Below are 14,380 nucleotides of genomic sequence, written 5' to 3'. Positions count from 1 at the left end.
TTACAGCATTTGTTGTAGGGACAGCAAAGATAAAACTTACAAACCCTCCCTTTTATGATGCCACGTTAAGACTTTACCACCGGCAGTATTAGTTTCCATGCTCATAGGAATTCTATGGCCGGTGATAAAAAAAGCTTAATGCAGCTTCATAAAAGGAGGGTGGGAGTGTTTAAAGGAACATGAACAATATTATGCTCGTTACTACCAATCCCAATTAGGTAAACCGAGGCACTGAAAAATATACCTTATCCAGGATCACAAAGGCAAGCAGGAAAAACTTATATTCTAAACTTAATGCTTTCACTTTGGCTAACTTTCAAGGTAAAATTTCTTTTCTGAACTACCTAAGTTCTATCAGGAGGGCAACTCATAGAATGAGTATTCTGATATTCTTCAGAGAATCAGCTAGAGGAAGAAGAGGTTGTCAAAGTACTACCAGGAAGGATCATCTACTATACACTGCCTTAAAATTATCTTTCTTCAAAAGGCTGAATAGCCCCAAATGTGTACAAATGCACCTGTTTTTATACAGTTCATGCCTTGGATTATTTTCCAAATGAAAATTATTTTATTAATGGATCAACTGAAATTTAGAATTTTAGTATATTAGGTTCTAGAAGAATTTTAAAGAAAATGCATTTTTACATTTCCTTTAAATTTTCCCATACTCTTACATTTACAGACAAAGACTATTTTCTTAATGAACTTCAATATTTGAAAACTTCCATCTACATACTTACAGTGCCTGAGAGAAGATCAAAGATGTATTTGTGGAAATATCCAAGTCCCTCTATGGCAGCTTTGTACTTTGTGCACTCAGGTGCTGCAAAAAAATAAATAATAATATATATCTCTCATGATATACAGTTAAAACATTACCATATTCTTTTAAACAATGTGGAATGGGGAAAGAAGTAGATCTGTCAAGCTTCTAGCATAAAGTGAAATCTGCCCCAACTCAAATCACTGTAAGTCAAAGATTGAGGAGGTGTCCCAATCCTTTACTAGTTGCCTTAGAGTTTTTTCTCCGATTATGCCTTGCCCTTTATAGCGGAGGTATTCAATATTGGTCCAAGAGCTCAATCTGGTCAAACATTGCATAACATTTATTTGCAAATAATGGAGGCAGTATATGCAAAATAGATCTCATGTATATTCATTGAGGAAATCTTGAAAATCTGACTTACAGCCATTTAGGACTGAAATGAATCCCCCTGCTTTAGTCAGTCCTCAACAGGACCACAAAATAGTCCTCTCAGGTACTTAGTATGTAATCCCTTCAAATACCACTGGTAGGAGCTGCTGTTGTGCAATGGGGGGGATTCCATTTATAAGAGATTTGTGGCCCTGCTGGTCTCTAAAGTGGAAGCTGATTCAGGAATTCAACTCTGATGTCTTGCATGTCGGCACTGTAAGGATGACTCAAGACAACTTTAAAAACTGCAAGTCCATTCTGTTTATTAAAACAGTTTAGGTTACTTTTACAGTGCTAGACAAATTATTATGGATTTTGGCAATGCTGTGAGCTTGATGTACACTATGCTGTATTGACCTGGACCTCTTGCTTATTGATCACTACAGTGCTGTAGATTCTATTTCTTGTATTGCTGTTGGCTGCTTTATCAATAAAAATTAAGTTTGGGTGATGGTTACGGCATGGAATGTCTATGCTGGGAACAGAATGATAGTTGAGATGGAAGACTACTGAGATGCCTCAGAATGATAGTTGAGATGGAAGACTACTACATATTTTCATTGGCTTACCAGGCCAGCTCAATTCATTTCAGCACAGATGGACAACTGCAGGAATTATATACTGTAAAATTATTAACACTACATATAAACACCTCATTTTTGGATGTTCTCCGTATTTATTAAGTACAAGGTATTTAACAAATCTTTTCTAGTCATCAGCAAGTGTTTGTATTGTATAATACTAAATCTTGAACATGAGAATCTACTAATGGGTAAGAATTGCGATATCAGTCCAAAGAAGAAGGGTCAGATTCATGTTCTTTTGTAGGAAACAACCTTAACACAGAACATTACTCTGTATTTTGAGAGTGCCAAAAAAAAGTTGGCAAGAGGTGAAACTTTGTCACCAAGAAGAATATCTGCCTTTAGTTGCCATGCCCTTGTCCAGTGCTAGGAATGACAGAATATTGGTGAACATGTGTTTGCAGAACAGGAAAGTGAGTTCATTTGTGGCAGGAGTGGAGAGAACTTAAGAGTGGCAGCAAGTGTAGGAACTGTTTGTTGTTGACTTTTGAAAGTAGATGTGAATCGCTTGTTCACTCTTTTTTCTTTTTTTATAAATCTTTATTCATTTTCAAATATTACAACAAGTGTATAATAATCAATCAGAAAGATTTTTAACTAATCACTTGACAATCTTATTTATATTCCTCCAAATATATAAATATAAAAGAATCCCACCCCACCCACCCATATATTAATAATTAACAATTATTATCATTCATAATCCCACCCCCCTATATCTTATCCAATACTAAGGTGTTTAAGATGTCTGATCATTAGAATAAATAATCAATGACCCCCAAATCTTTTTAAACTTATTCACTCTTTCTAAAAATACTAGGCCTAGGGGACATGCGATGAAGCTACTAAGTAGTAGATTTAAAACATGTCTTCACACAACGTGTAATTAAACTCTGGAATTCATTCCCAGAGAACGTGGTGAAATCAGGTTAGCTTAGCAGGGTTTAAAAAAGCTTTGGATAATTTCCTAAAAGAAACATAGAAACATGATGGCAGATAAAGGCCAAATGGCCCATCTAGTCTGCCCATCCGCAGTAACCATTATCTCTTTCTCTCTCTGAGAGATCCCACGTGCCTATCCCTTCTGAATTCAACAGTCTCTGTCTCCACCACCTCTTCTGGGAGACTGTTCCAAGCATCTACCAACTTTCTGTAAAAAAAATATTTCCTTAGATTACTCCAGAACCTATCACCTCTTAACTTCATCCTTTGCCCTCTCATTGCAGTTTCCTTTCACATTATTGCAAGTTTCCAAGTTTTATTTAAAATTTGATTAAACGCTTATACAGATTTCTAAGCAATTTACAATTAAAATCAGGGTTAAAATACATAAGTCAAACAAAACTAAGACGAAACTACCACTGACAGGAACAGAAGGGAATTAGGGTAGAACTACAAATGTAATAGAAAAGGAACCAAATGAGGTAAAAACAGAAGGAAGGATGAGATATTAGCCTGAAAAGGCTGAGTTGTCACTGTGTAGGAGTTGATTAAATCTAGGGAGGAGCCATATATTTGGCGCTAACTTTAGCTCTCAAATGCATCATTAAACAAGAAAACTTTTAAGAGAGCCCTTAAAAACTTATCTAACCGCGTTTCTGCTTTGATAAAAGATGGCAAATTATTCCAAGTTTGCGGAGCAGTTACTGAGAAGATTTCTGCTCTTCTTGTACCAATTCTTTTTAGAGAGGGAACAGTCAGAAGGTTTTGATCAGCCGATCTAAGGGATCTTGATGGTGTATAGGGAATGAGGAATTTGTCTAACAAGAGTGGTTGCTTCATTTGGCAACTTTTGAACGTTAATAGGGCCAGTTTAAATTAAATGTAATTCTATGTCGTATTGGTAGCCAATGTGCGTGTTTCAGAAGGGGAGGTGACGTGATCAATTTTTTTCAAATTCATAATGATTTTAATTGCTGTGTTTTGTATTATTTGTAGGCGCCTTATTTCTTTTTGTGACAGATTTATATAAAGAGAATTACAATATTCAAGTTTACTGATAACCAAAGAATGAATCAGAATATTTAAGGCTGGTGGATCAAGTATTTTGGTCAGAGATCTAATCTTTCTTAACTTGTAAAAACAGTTTTTAACAACTGAACTGATCTGGTCGTGGTACAATAATTTTTGATCCAGTATAACGCCTAAGATCTTAACAGAGGATACTGATTGAAGGATGATGTTATCTATCTGAATTGGGGAATGTACCATTAGTCCTTCCTTCCATGGGATTAGCATTGTTTTTGTTTTGTAGATATTGAGGGCTAACATGTGTCCTCTAACCAGAGGCTAATTTGTCCTAGTTTGTAATTTAAATCAGAGATCGCATTAAGATTCTCAGTGTCAAATGGATAAAGGATTTGTATGTCATCGGCATATGCGTAAAAGTGACAAGCCGATGGATTAACCAAGCGATATCAGAGGAGAAAGAAAAATGTTAAATAAAAGTGGGGACAATATTGATCTCTGCGGAACGCCAAAATTATTGGATAGTTAGAGACTGAATTATTAAAGATCACCTTCGATTTGAGGTCCGTGAAATAGGATTGAAACCAGGCCAAAGCCTGATCTGAGACTCCGATTGAAGAAAGCCTTTTGAGTAGTAATGAGTGGTCTATCGTGTCAAATGCGGCTGAGAGATCTAGGGAAATAAACATGACAGATTTATGATGATCCAAGAAATACAGTATGTTGGAAGTAAAGCCTATCATAGAGTGTTTGGTTGAATAATTGATTCTAAATCCTGTTTGGTTAGGATGCAATACTCCGTTATTTTAGCAAGGAATGGAAGATTGGCTATGGGCCAGTAATTGGATTTGTCATTTAGCGGGACTGCATAATCTTTCACAATTGGACCTATTGTTGACTCTTTCCATTGTTTTGGAAGTGTCCCTGTTGCTAAACTTGTAGTTATTATTTTATGGATTATTGACCTGAAAACTGATAACTGGTGTTTAAGAATTGTTGGGGAATCAGGTCTTGCCAGGAACCTTTGACGTTTACGGTTTGAAATAACTTTTTCAGGTCACTCAATTTGAAGTTGTTGAATTTAGAGCATTATGTACTTTATTTAGAGCATTATGTACTTTATTTGATTGGTTGATATTTGATGGAATAGATAATTGGAACTTTGCTCTGATTTTTGAGTTCAAAATGTTTTATTGGTATATAATAGCATAATACAAACAGAAGGAAAAACAGAAATATAATAGTATCAACAGCAGGGATAGGTCAAATGTCCATTGTCTGAGCAGAATAAAAGAAATCCATATAATAGTGATACAATCTACCTTATCAATGAAGTAAGATCCCAGGGTTTGTGCTGTTAACTGATTCGTTGTGTCGTTTTCTGATTTACGTTTAGGTGGTGTTGATTTTAAGATCTTAAATAGTGCAGATAAATTTTTTGCTTTTGTGATACGGCCTGAATAGTATTTTCTTTTTGCCTCATTGATTTTACTTTTATAATAGCTCCCTTGTTCTTTAGATCTGTTAAGATTGGCAATCGATTTTTTTTGCACCACTTACGTTCGAGTGCTCTAAGTTGCATTTTGAGCATGGATAGCTCCGAGATGTATCAAGGATTTTTGATCGATTTGGTGTAATTTAAGAGGAGCTAACTGGTCTAGTAGATCTTAGAAACATAGAAAGATGACGGCAGAAAAGGGCTACAGCCCATCAAGTCTGCCCACTCTACTGACCCACCCCATTAAGTCTGAGTGCTGATGACTTAGTTCCTTTACTCGACCCTCGTAGGGATCCCACGTGGATGTCCCATTTATTCTTAAAGTCGAGCACGCTGGTGGCCTTGATGATCTGCACCGGAAGTTTGTTCCAGTGATCCACCACCCTTTCTGTGAAGAAGTACTTCCTGGTGTCACCATTAAATTTCCCTCCTCTGAGTTTGAGCGGGTGCCCCCTTGTGACCGAGGGTCCTTTGGGAAAGAAGATGTCATCTTCCACCTCGACACGTCCTGTGACGTATTTAAATGTCTCAATCATGTCACCCCTTTCCCTGCGCTCCTCTAGAGTATAGAGCTGCAATTTGCCCAGTCTTTCCTCGTATGAGAGACCCTTGAGTCCGGAGACCATTCTAGTGGCCATCCGCTGGACCGACTCGCCTCGAAGCACATCTTTACGGTAATGTGGCCTCCAGAATTGCACACAGTACTCCAGATGAGGTCTCACCATGGTTCTGTAAAGTGGCATTATGACTTCAGGCTTGCGGCTGACGAAGCTTCTCTTGATACATCCCATCATTTGCCTTGCCTTGGATGAGGCAATTGATGTTTCCCAGAGCTCTATTTGCGTGTCAATTGAGATGTTGTCTAATTCTTCTAGTTTAAGAGCAAATGCTTTGGAAAGTTTTTCCTTGGTCTAGACTACTAAAGTCTCTATATTTAACAGTTTTGGATGCATAGGTTGGTTTACTTGATGTGGGATAATATTTTATTGTAATTAAAGAATGGTCAGAGCAAGGAACTGAGATTATGCATGGTACAGAGAAACAAGCATTAAGCAATTTGAGATGGCTTGGGGAGATCCACTGCTTATTCCTAGGATAAGCAGCATAGAATCTGTTTTGCTACTTGGGATCTAGCTAGGTGCTGGGTTGGCCACTGCTGAAACAGGATACTGGGCTTGATGGACCTTCAATATGGCAATTCTTATGTTCTATGTTAAAAGGGAGGAGAAAAACCAAAAAGCAGCCGCCAGAGATGCCTCTCTCAGATTTCAGCAGGACTGTGACTCAGTCTTGGAGCCTTCAGCTCCCAGTGCCCCTCAGATAGGAGGTGGTGGTGTGGAGGAATATCCTGAGGGCGTGGAGGAATATGGAACTGAAATAAAAAGCAGGATTTATTTTATTGTATTAATTTTAATTAATTTCTAATTTGTTGAGTTAGTAAGATTTGTTCTGATTTATTATGTTACTTTTAGGGCTCCTTTAACTAAGCTGCGCTAGCGGTTTTAGCGCGTGCTACAATGCCACGCGCGCTAGACACTAACACCTCCACTGAGCTGGCATTAGTTTTGCTGCGTAGCACGGGGGTTAGCACGCGCTAATCTTCAGTGTGCGCTAAAAACGCTACCGCAGCTTAGTAAAAGGAACCCTTAGTATTTGTGGGATACATACTATATATCTTAGATTGTGAGGGAAATTCTTTTTAGCTTGCATTATTTATGATCAAGAGCTATATATAGGCAAGGCATAGTATAACTACCTAGGATGATGCATGGTAACACCAGTACAACAGTTCATGTAAATTGATCTGCATTGTTACAGCACTACAGAAGTCAAGCTTTGTGACACCAATGTAAAAGCTCATGTAAACCGCTCAGATTTGACCGTTTTCAGTCATTAGTAGCGATATATAAGCTTTGAATAAACCACAAAGGCAGACAATGAATGAACAAAGTACCGATATTATGCCGAATATGGTTAAAGGCATGCCAGGCTGTATAAAGGGAGTGACAACGGCACACAGTAAATTAGTAAAGTACTGATATTATGCTGACATATCCAAATTTTACATAAAATTTGAGAAATGCTCTAACAATGAAATATCTGAGTTATTTTACAACATTAAAAAAATAGGTAAATATCAAATTTACAAGTTATTTAAATTATGTTTACCTATATCAGATGCATAGGAGACAACATGAGAGCTGTTGAAAACAGTATTTCTGGAAATGGCAATAGGTAGTGTAACAAAACCAAACATCAGAACAAACATTACAAAGTTGAGTAGAACTAGGAAACGCAAAAACATAAAATAGGACTGGACTCCACTGCCAAATTTGCCTGCCAAAAAAAAAAAGGAAAGAAAATCATTGCAAATATCTGCTTATATTTGACAATTGCTTTAAAACCAGAGAATGCGGTCAAGTAATGTGCATTTTTTAACTTGCTGCCCAGTTACAAAATGACTCTAAACCAATGACTTACAAATTCAATAAAGTAACATTCAAAAAAACATTCACATGTTGCATAATTAATTTCAGACATAACCAGCAAAAGAGAGATGGTGTTAATGCCCCCCCCCCCTTGGCAGTCAATGATTTTTAAGCTACTTACAGCCATGGACTGCTGCAATCGTTCGAGGGTGGGGGTTCCGGCAGGAGAGACTGTGCATCTCTCTTGCCGGGGAACATTGGGGTGGATTCGTGAGTGTCGGGCAGGAGGGACTGGGCAACCCTCCTGCTGTGATCATTCGGAGAGGGGGAAGGGAGGGCTCTAGCAGAAGGGATTGGGCATCCCTCCTGCCGTCGATGTACAGGTGAGGGAGACAGGCAGCCGCTGTGGCAGCCAGTGGCCATGTCTGCTTACAATGTAGGCCATGTACGCGTCTACCGTGGGCCTAGGGAGACATATGGCCGCCTAAGGCTACTTCCTGGCCAAGCTACGCCCACGCCTAGCCTTAGGCGAGCTTGTGCACCTCCCTAGGCTCCCGGAGGTGTCTCCAATGTAGGTGGCCTGCCTCGGGAGGTTTTTCTTTTAGAAAACATGCATCCCGATCTGCTGGTTAGGCAGCAGTTGGCCGCTTACAATCGGGACGCCATTTATAGAATCTGGGCCGAAGTTAGGACAAAAAAAAGGCTACTCCAATTTAACCCCTTTTGATGAAGCCATATTAGTGTTTTTATCACTTGCCACAGTGGTAATAGTTTTGACGCTCATAGGAATTCTATGAGCGTCAGAGCTTTTACCAGCATGGCCAGCGATAAAAATGCCAACACGGCTTCATAAGAAGGGGGGCTTAAGTGGCAAAGTCAATCAGGCACCAGTCTGAATATTGGTCAGTACCTAATTAACTTCTGGGCTTTGGTATAATGTGCTACCATCCCCCTCCTTCCCTTGCAACCCCCAACCACTTCTTTTGATCCCCTGTCCTCCCCTGATAGCAATATCCCCCCTTCCAAATGGCATGAAAAATCCTTCTTCCAATGCACACTGCTGCCCACCCTTACCCCCCCCAGAAGCACAGTAAGACCCCCCTTCATTGGATCACTCATGATTGCTTGCTTACCAGCCCATTGGACTGGGCTACCAGGGAAATGAGCTGGTTAGCCCACAACAATGGGGAAGGGGCATCCTGCTGTGCTTCTGGATGTGTGTTAGAGAATGACACAGTGGCTGTTACCCGCAGCTAGCAGCAGGTAACCTGCTGAATCAGGGGAGAAAAGGAAGTGTTTGCCGCCGGTACAGGGAGAAGGTCATTCACTGCCCCTTGGAGCAGTGAATGACCTTGTCTTCGCAGTGAAGTGAGAGAACGCGCACGGTTACCGATCACACGGTCCAGCAGCTCCCTCCCTCCTTCCTTTCTATCTCCCTTCCCCTCACCTTATCTGCCAGTAGCACGAGCGAGCATTTCAACAAGTCTCGTGTGGCTGCCCCAAAACTCTCCTCCTACGCACCCAGAAACAGGAAGTTGCGTTGGAGAAGTTTGAAGCAGCCACGCGCGATCCGCTTAAGGTACATAATTTTTTAAAGCTTTTTCTGGGAGGGGGTTAGGAGAGGTCTGCAGAACCACCAGGATATTTTTAAGCTTGGGGGAGTGGGGCATAAAGGGATCTAAAGGGGTCCACATGTTCGACATGCAGCAATTAGAAAAGTTGCAGAGGGAGCCTAGATCTCTTAGCTAAAACCTAACCTCGTGGATAGATACTATAAAAACTACCTGGCAGCCATGGAAGAACTTAAAGCTTGGAGAGTGGGTTGGCTCAAGCTAGGAAGTTGGGAAACTCTGATTCAAGCCCTCACGACATACATAAGAGCAACAGCCATTGTCCGGTCCATCTTTCAAAGACCATGGAGAGGATGAGAAAGAAAATCTTAGACTTCAGCACAGGTAGGACTTCGGAAGGTAAGCAGGCATAAAATGCTCCTGTTGCCAAGTTAGAATGCCCCCCATCCATTGAATTCATTACAAAATATGCCCATTTTCACCTACAAAATTATTCATTTTCTTAACCAAGATATCTCAAAACAAAAACATATATTCTGGGGGATTCGATCACCATTCGACTATCTTTGTACAAACACAGACCGGACAACTGTTTTTAATTTGACAGCAGCAGAATACTGCCTTTAGTTTACTCAGATAGATCACTTCCATTTCAAAAGGAACACATTTGTATGTCATAAATATTTCTAAGTGGGAACTTTCCAATGCCATAATATTAAAAAGAGAGGTGGGTGCGTATCCCTTTCCTACACTAGTAAATAGACCAGGGGTGGGCAACTCCGGGCCTCGAGGGCCGGAATCCAGTCAAGTTTTCCCCAATGAATATGCACTGAAAGCAGTGCATGCAAATAGTTCTCATGCATATTCATTGGGGAAATCCTGAAAACCCGACTGGATTCCATCCAGCCCTCGAGGACCAGTTGCCCACCCCTGAAATAGACTGATGTTCTTTATAATGCAAAACTGTGTTGATAAACATTTATAAACAAAACCTTGCCAGCCAAACTTCCTCTAGTCAGCAGCCAGAACTCTGATTTATAAAATGACAATTGTACAGAATAATTGTTTCTTTTTATACTTTAATAAGATAAGTTCAGTATAAAACTATTCGAGGCTTGTGTGGATAGGATCAGATGGTTTGCGGGAGTGGGGACTGAGCTTGCAGGGACAGGGACCGAGCTTGTGGGGACGGAGATGGGACCAAGCTCACGGGGACCTACCCCGTGTCATTCTCTGTGTGTGGAAGGGAAGCAAGCATAAGAAGGGGGCAGATCTACCTATGTGTTTTCCAGCTGATTATTGGCTAGGACCCAGGTAAGTATCTTATGCAAGTGCGAGCTGAATATCCACCAGGACCCACATAAACTCTGGTAGCTAGCACCTGAGGAATTAGCCCTGGATTTTGTACCCTCTATGCTGCGGATATCTTTTCTCCAAAGCTGCATGGTATAAAGCAGCTCCTTAGTGTCATCAGCTAATTTTCTGCATGACTTCCAGTTCTCTTTCCATTGAACCCATCCCGTTGTCCGTTTTGTCTGAGCATTCTGAATCTCCCTAGATTCAAAGAAAAAAAAAATTAAAACCATTATCTCAGCATTCAAACAAAGCTGTATGAAACAAATATGCATAGCAACAATCGCAAATTGATGCAACAATATCTTTAAGGCACAACAGAAATGGTCATTTTTCTCAATTGGGGAATGCACATTCAGGTTTCTAGTTTAATCAAAACCTGATCCAACTAGATTACAGCACAAGCCTTTATTCACAGCACCCGAGGATTCTTGTCCCCTCCACTTTTTATTTCTTCATCTTCTTTCTGGCAAATGGTACTATGGGGCTCATTTTCAAAGCACTTAGATACACAAAGTACCATAGAAACCCAAGTGCTTTGAAAATGAGCCTCTATAGCTCTAGCAGAGGTTGGTTCCAACTGAGTTGACAGCTCACAGGAGCATGAAGAGATCTGAAGATTAAGCAAGAACAAAATGCATTCAAATAATCAAAAATAAAATGTATATCTATTAAAAAAATTACAAACAGATCAATTTGCAAAAAAAAAAAACCCCAAACAAGCATTCTCTTATCTCTTGTAAATCTTTTTAGAGTCTAACTTCATATAGTCAATGGTCAACCCATGGTGGTCAATGATTTTTAAGCTACTTGCAGACATGGACCAAACTGAACACAGATATTCAATGCCAGACCATTTCCAGCATTGACTATCCAGATTATAGCGTCACCCGGAAGCTAACTACGCACCAGCCAATATTCAGCCTTTTTGTTGCCCTAACTTTTACTACTACTATTTATTATTTCTAATGCGCTACCAGGCACTTACTTCCTGATTAGATGTCTCAATATCAGTGGATAGTAAGCTCCTTCTACCCAGTTAAACCCTATTGAATAAATTGGACCCTAAAAAAATGTTTGGTAGCCTCTAGTTAACATAAGAAAGGACTAACCTATTTAAAGCTGATTTATTATCTTGTATTTTAGATCAAAATGAGCACACCTTATTTTTCTTTTCTGCTGAATGCTGATGGCATATTCTCTCAGAGGTTGAGAATCATCAGCCCTTTCATCCAGAAAACCTTGTTTACTACCACCATATGAAGATTTCATAAAACGGCTCCTTAGTAGTCTCTCTCTGGATTCGAGAACTGTGCTTCTCCTCCTCTGAACAGTCCTGTAACTGGGCAATTCCTTCAAGAAGGAACTTGCTTGTGGCTGTATTCCATCAGGAAGAAAAACATCTTTGAAGACAAAAACAAAAAAAAAAGGATAATGCTGCAAGGGGCAAAGAACAATGTTAATTTTATTATTGCAGGTTTGTAAAGGGAATCATTGAGAGATATAATAATTTGGACAGATGTACACTTCACTGGCTCCCCATCCATTTCCTCTTTCTGACTTACAAGTGCATTCACTCTGTAGCCCTCCAATATCTCACTTTACTTATCTTCCCCTATGCTCCCCCCTCGTAAACTCTGTTCATTGAGTAAGTCCCTCTTATCTGTACCCTTCTCCTCCACTGCCAACTCCAGACTCCGTCCCTTCTTTCTTGCCGTGCTGTATGCATGGAACAGGCTGCCTGAGTCAATACGTCATCTCTGTCTCTAGCAGTATTCAAATCTAAGCTAAAAGCCCATTTTTTTGAAACTGCTTTCAACACTTACTCCCACTAACTGCTGTCAGATATCTATAAAAGTCAGCGGTCTCAAACACGCGGCCCGCGAGCCACAAGTGGCTCTCCAGGTTTTATTTGTGGCCCGCGGTCTGAACGCAATCAACAGCATTTCTCTTTCCCTTTCCCTTCCTTTTAGAGCAGCAGCGTGTCTGGCCGGCTCATTCCGTTCAAAGCTGCGGGTTGGAGGCTCCTCGCGCTATCCACTCCTGCATCGGAAGCCTCTCTGACGTCACAACATCAGAGAGGCTTCAGACGCAGGCGCGGATCTCACAAGGAGCCGCCACCCGCGGCTTTGAACGGAACGAGCCAGCCAGACACGCTGCTGCTCCACAAGGAAGAGAACGGAAGGGAAGGGGAAAGAGAAATGCTTCTGCTACATAGGAAAGGGGGTCCCTAGGGAAATGCTGCTGCTGTACAGGGAAAGGGAGAGGGAGGGAAAGGGGAAGAGAAATGCCTCTCTTGTACAGGAAAGGGGGATGGGAAATGCTGCTTCTGTTGCTGCTGCACCCAATTGGGGAAAGAGAGGGAAGGAAGGAGAAGGGAGAGGAGAGGAACAAGAGAAGAAGACAAGTTCATGGGAGGGAGGAAGGAAAGGAGATATCAGACCATGGAGGAGGAGGGAGAGATGTCAGGGCATGGGGGAAGGGAAGGAGAAAGATGCCAGACCAGGGGAAAGGAAGGAAGAAGGGAGGGAGAGAAAGGAAGAAAAGAGATGCCAGACCATGGAAATAGGACGGAAGAAGAGAGAGATAGGAAGGGAAGGTAAGACATGGAAACATAGATTTTGAAAAGAAAGCAGAAAAATTGAACATTAAGTTAATGCCAAAGATGGATGCAAGGCAGAAAGTGAAGACGGAGAGAAAAACAGTCAAAGGACAAGAAGGCCCTGGAAACATAGTTGAAAGCACAGAAAAATAAAGTCACCAGACAACAAAGGTAGGGAAAATGATTTTATTTTCAATATAGTGATTGAAATGTGCCAGTTTTGAGAAAGAAAAGATATTAAACTTTAAATGTGAGGGCTGCAGAAAAAATAGAGTACTTGGAGGGCCGCAGAAAAATAGTTAATGTCTTATTAAAGAAATGACAATTTTGCATGAGGTAAAACTCTTTATTGTTTATATATCTTTCCTTTTAACTGTTAAAGGAAAGTTTTATAAACTATAAAGAGTTTTACCTCATGCAAAATTGTCATTTCTTTAATAAGACATTAACTATTTTTTCTGCGGTCCTCCAAGTACCTACAAATCCAAAATGTGGCCCCGCAAATGGTTTGAGTTTGAGACCACTGCTATAAGCATTGTATCATTTCCTCTACCAGAATCTCCCCAACCCTGAGATGTCCTGTCTGCCTGTCCAAATTAGATTGTAAGCTCTTCTGAGCAGGGACCGTCTATTGTATATTAAATGTACAGCGCTGTATACACCTTCTCCATGACACAGAAAAAAAAAATATTTTCAAGAGTTTATTCCTGGGGAAATTTTACTCAAAATATTTAAAATTCTGCAGAGTTCTGCATACTGATTACTAAGCTTATAAACAGAAAAGCTGTTATTCAAAAATTCAAATTTTGAAGGTTTTGGTACAGAATTTTCCTCAGAAGGACAGTAATAGAAATCATAGCTAGGGCAGCTGAGAGCATCAAGCTGGGTGTCAGGTCAAAAGCGCGCCAGGACAAAGGCGCGCCCAGACAATTGAGCGAAAAGTACTGTTTTTATGGCTCCGATGGGGGGGGGGCGTGGGGGGGGAACCCCCCACTTTACTTAATAGAGATCGTGCCGTGTTGTGGGGGCATTGTGGGGGGTGTGGGGGGTTGTAACCCCCCACATTTTACTGAAAACTTCACTTTTTCCCCTGTTTTTAGGGAAAAAGTTAAGTTTTACAGTAAAATGTGGAGGGTTACAACCCCCCAAACCCCCCACGCCGGCGCGATCTCTATTAAGT

At 40.5% G+C, this 14,380-nt stretch overlaps 1 protein-coding gene across 8 annotated transcripts in view; it reads right to left on the bottom strand.

Annotated features, from left to right (window-relative positions):
• Positions 1–14,380, bottom strand: part of TMC7 (transmembrane channel like 7) — a 102,404-nt gene that overhangs the window by 69,504 nt on the left and 18,520 nt on the right. For 5 of the 8 annotated variants that reach the window (XM_033962902.1, XM_033962904.1, XM_033962901.1 and 2 more), the window contains exons 2-5: positions 11,761–12,001; positions 10,627–10,799; positions 7,415–7,582; positions 741–823 (exon numbers count right to left, since the gene is read on the bottom strand). In XM_033962902.1, the coding sequence (XP_033818793.1) occupies positions 741–823; positions 7,415–7,582; positions 10,627–10,799; positions 11,761–12,001 (665 nt within the window). Of the gene's footprint in view, positions 1–740; positions 824–7,414; positions 7,583–10,522; positions 10,800–11,760; positions 12,002–14,380 lie in introns of those variants that run through there. The other 3 variants (XM_033962903.1, XM_033962908.1, XM_033962909.1) reach the window with 3 other exon arrangements.

The sequence above is a fragment of the Geotrypetes seraphini genome, chromosome 11 (assembly GCF_902459505.1).
Source record: "Geotrypetes seraphini chromosome 11, aGeoSer1.1, whole genome shotgun sequence".
NCBI classification, from domain to species: Eukaryota; Metazoa; Chordata; class Amphibia; order Gymnophiona; family Dermophiidae; genus Geotrypetes; species Geotrypetes seraphini.
This window is presented reverse-complemented; position numbering and strand designations above follow the sequence as displayed.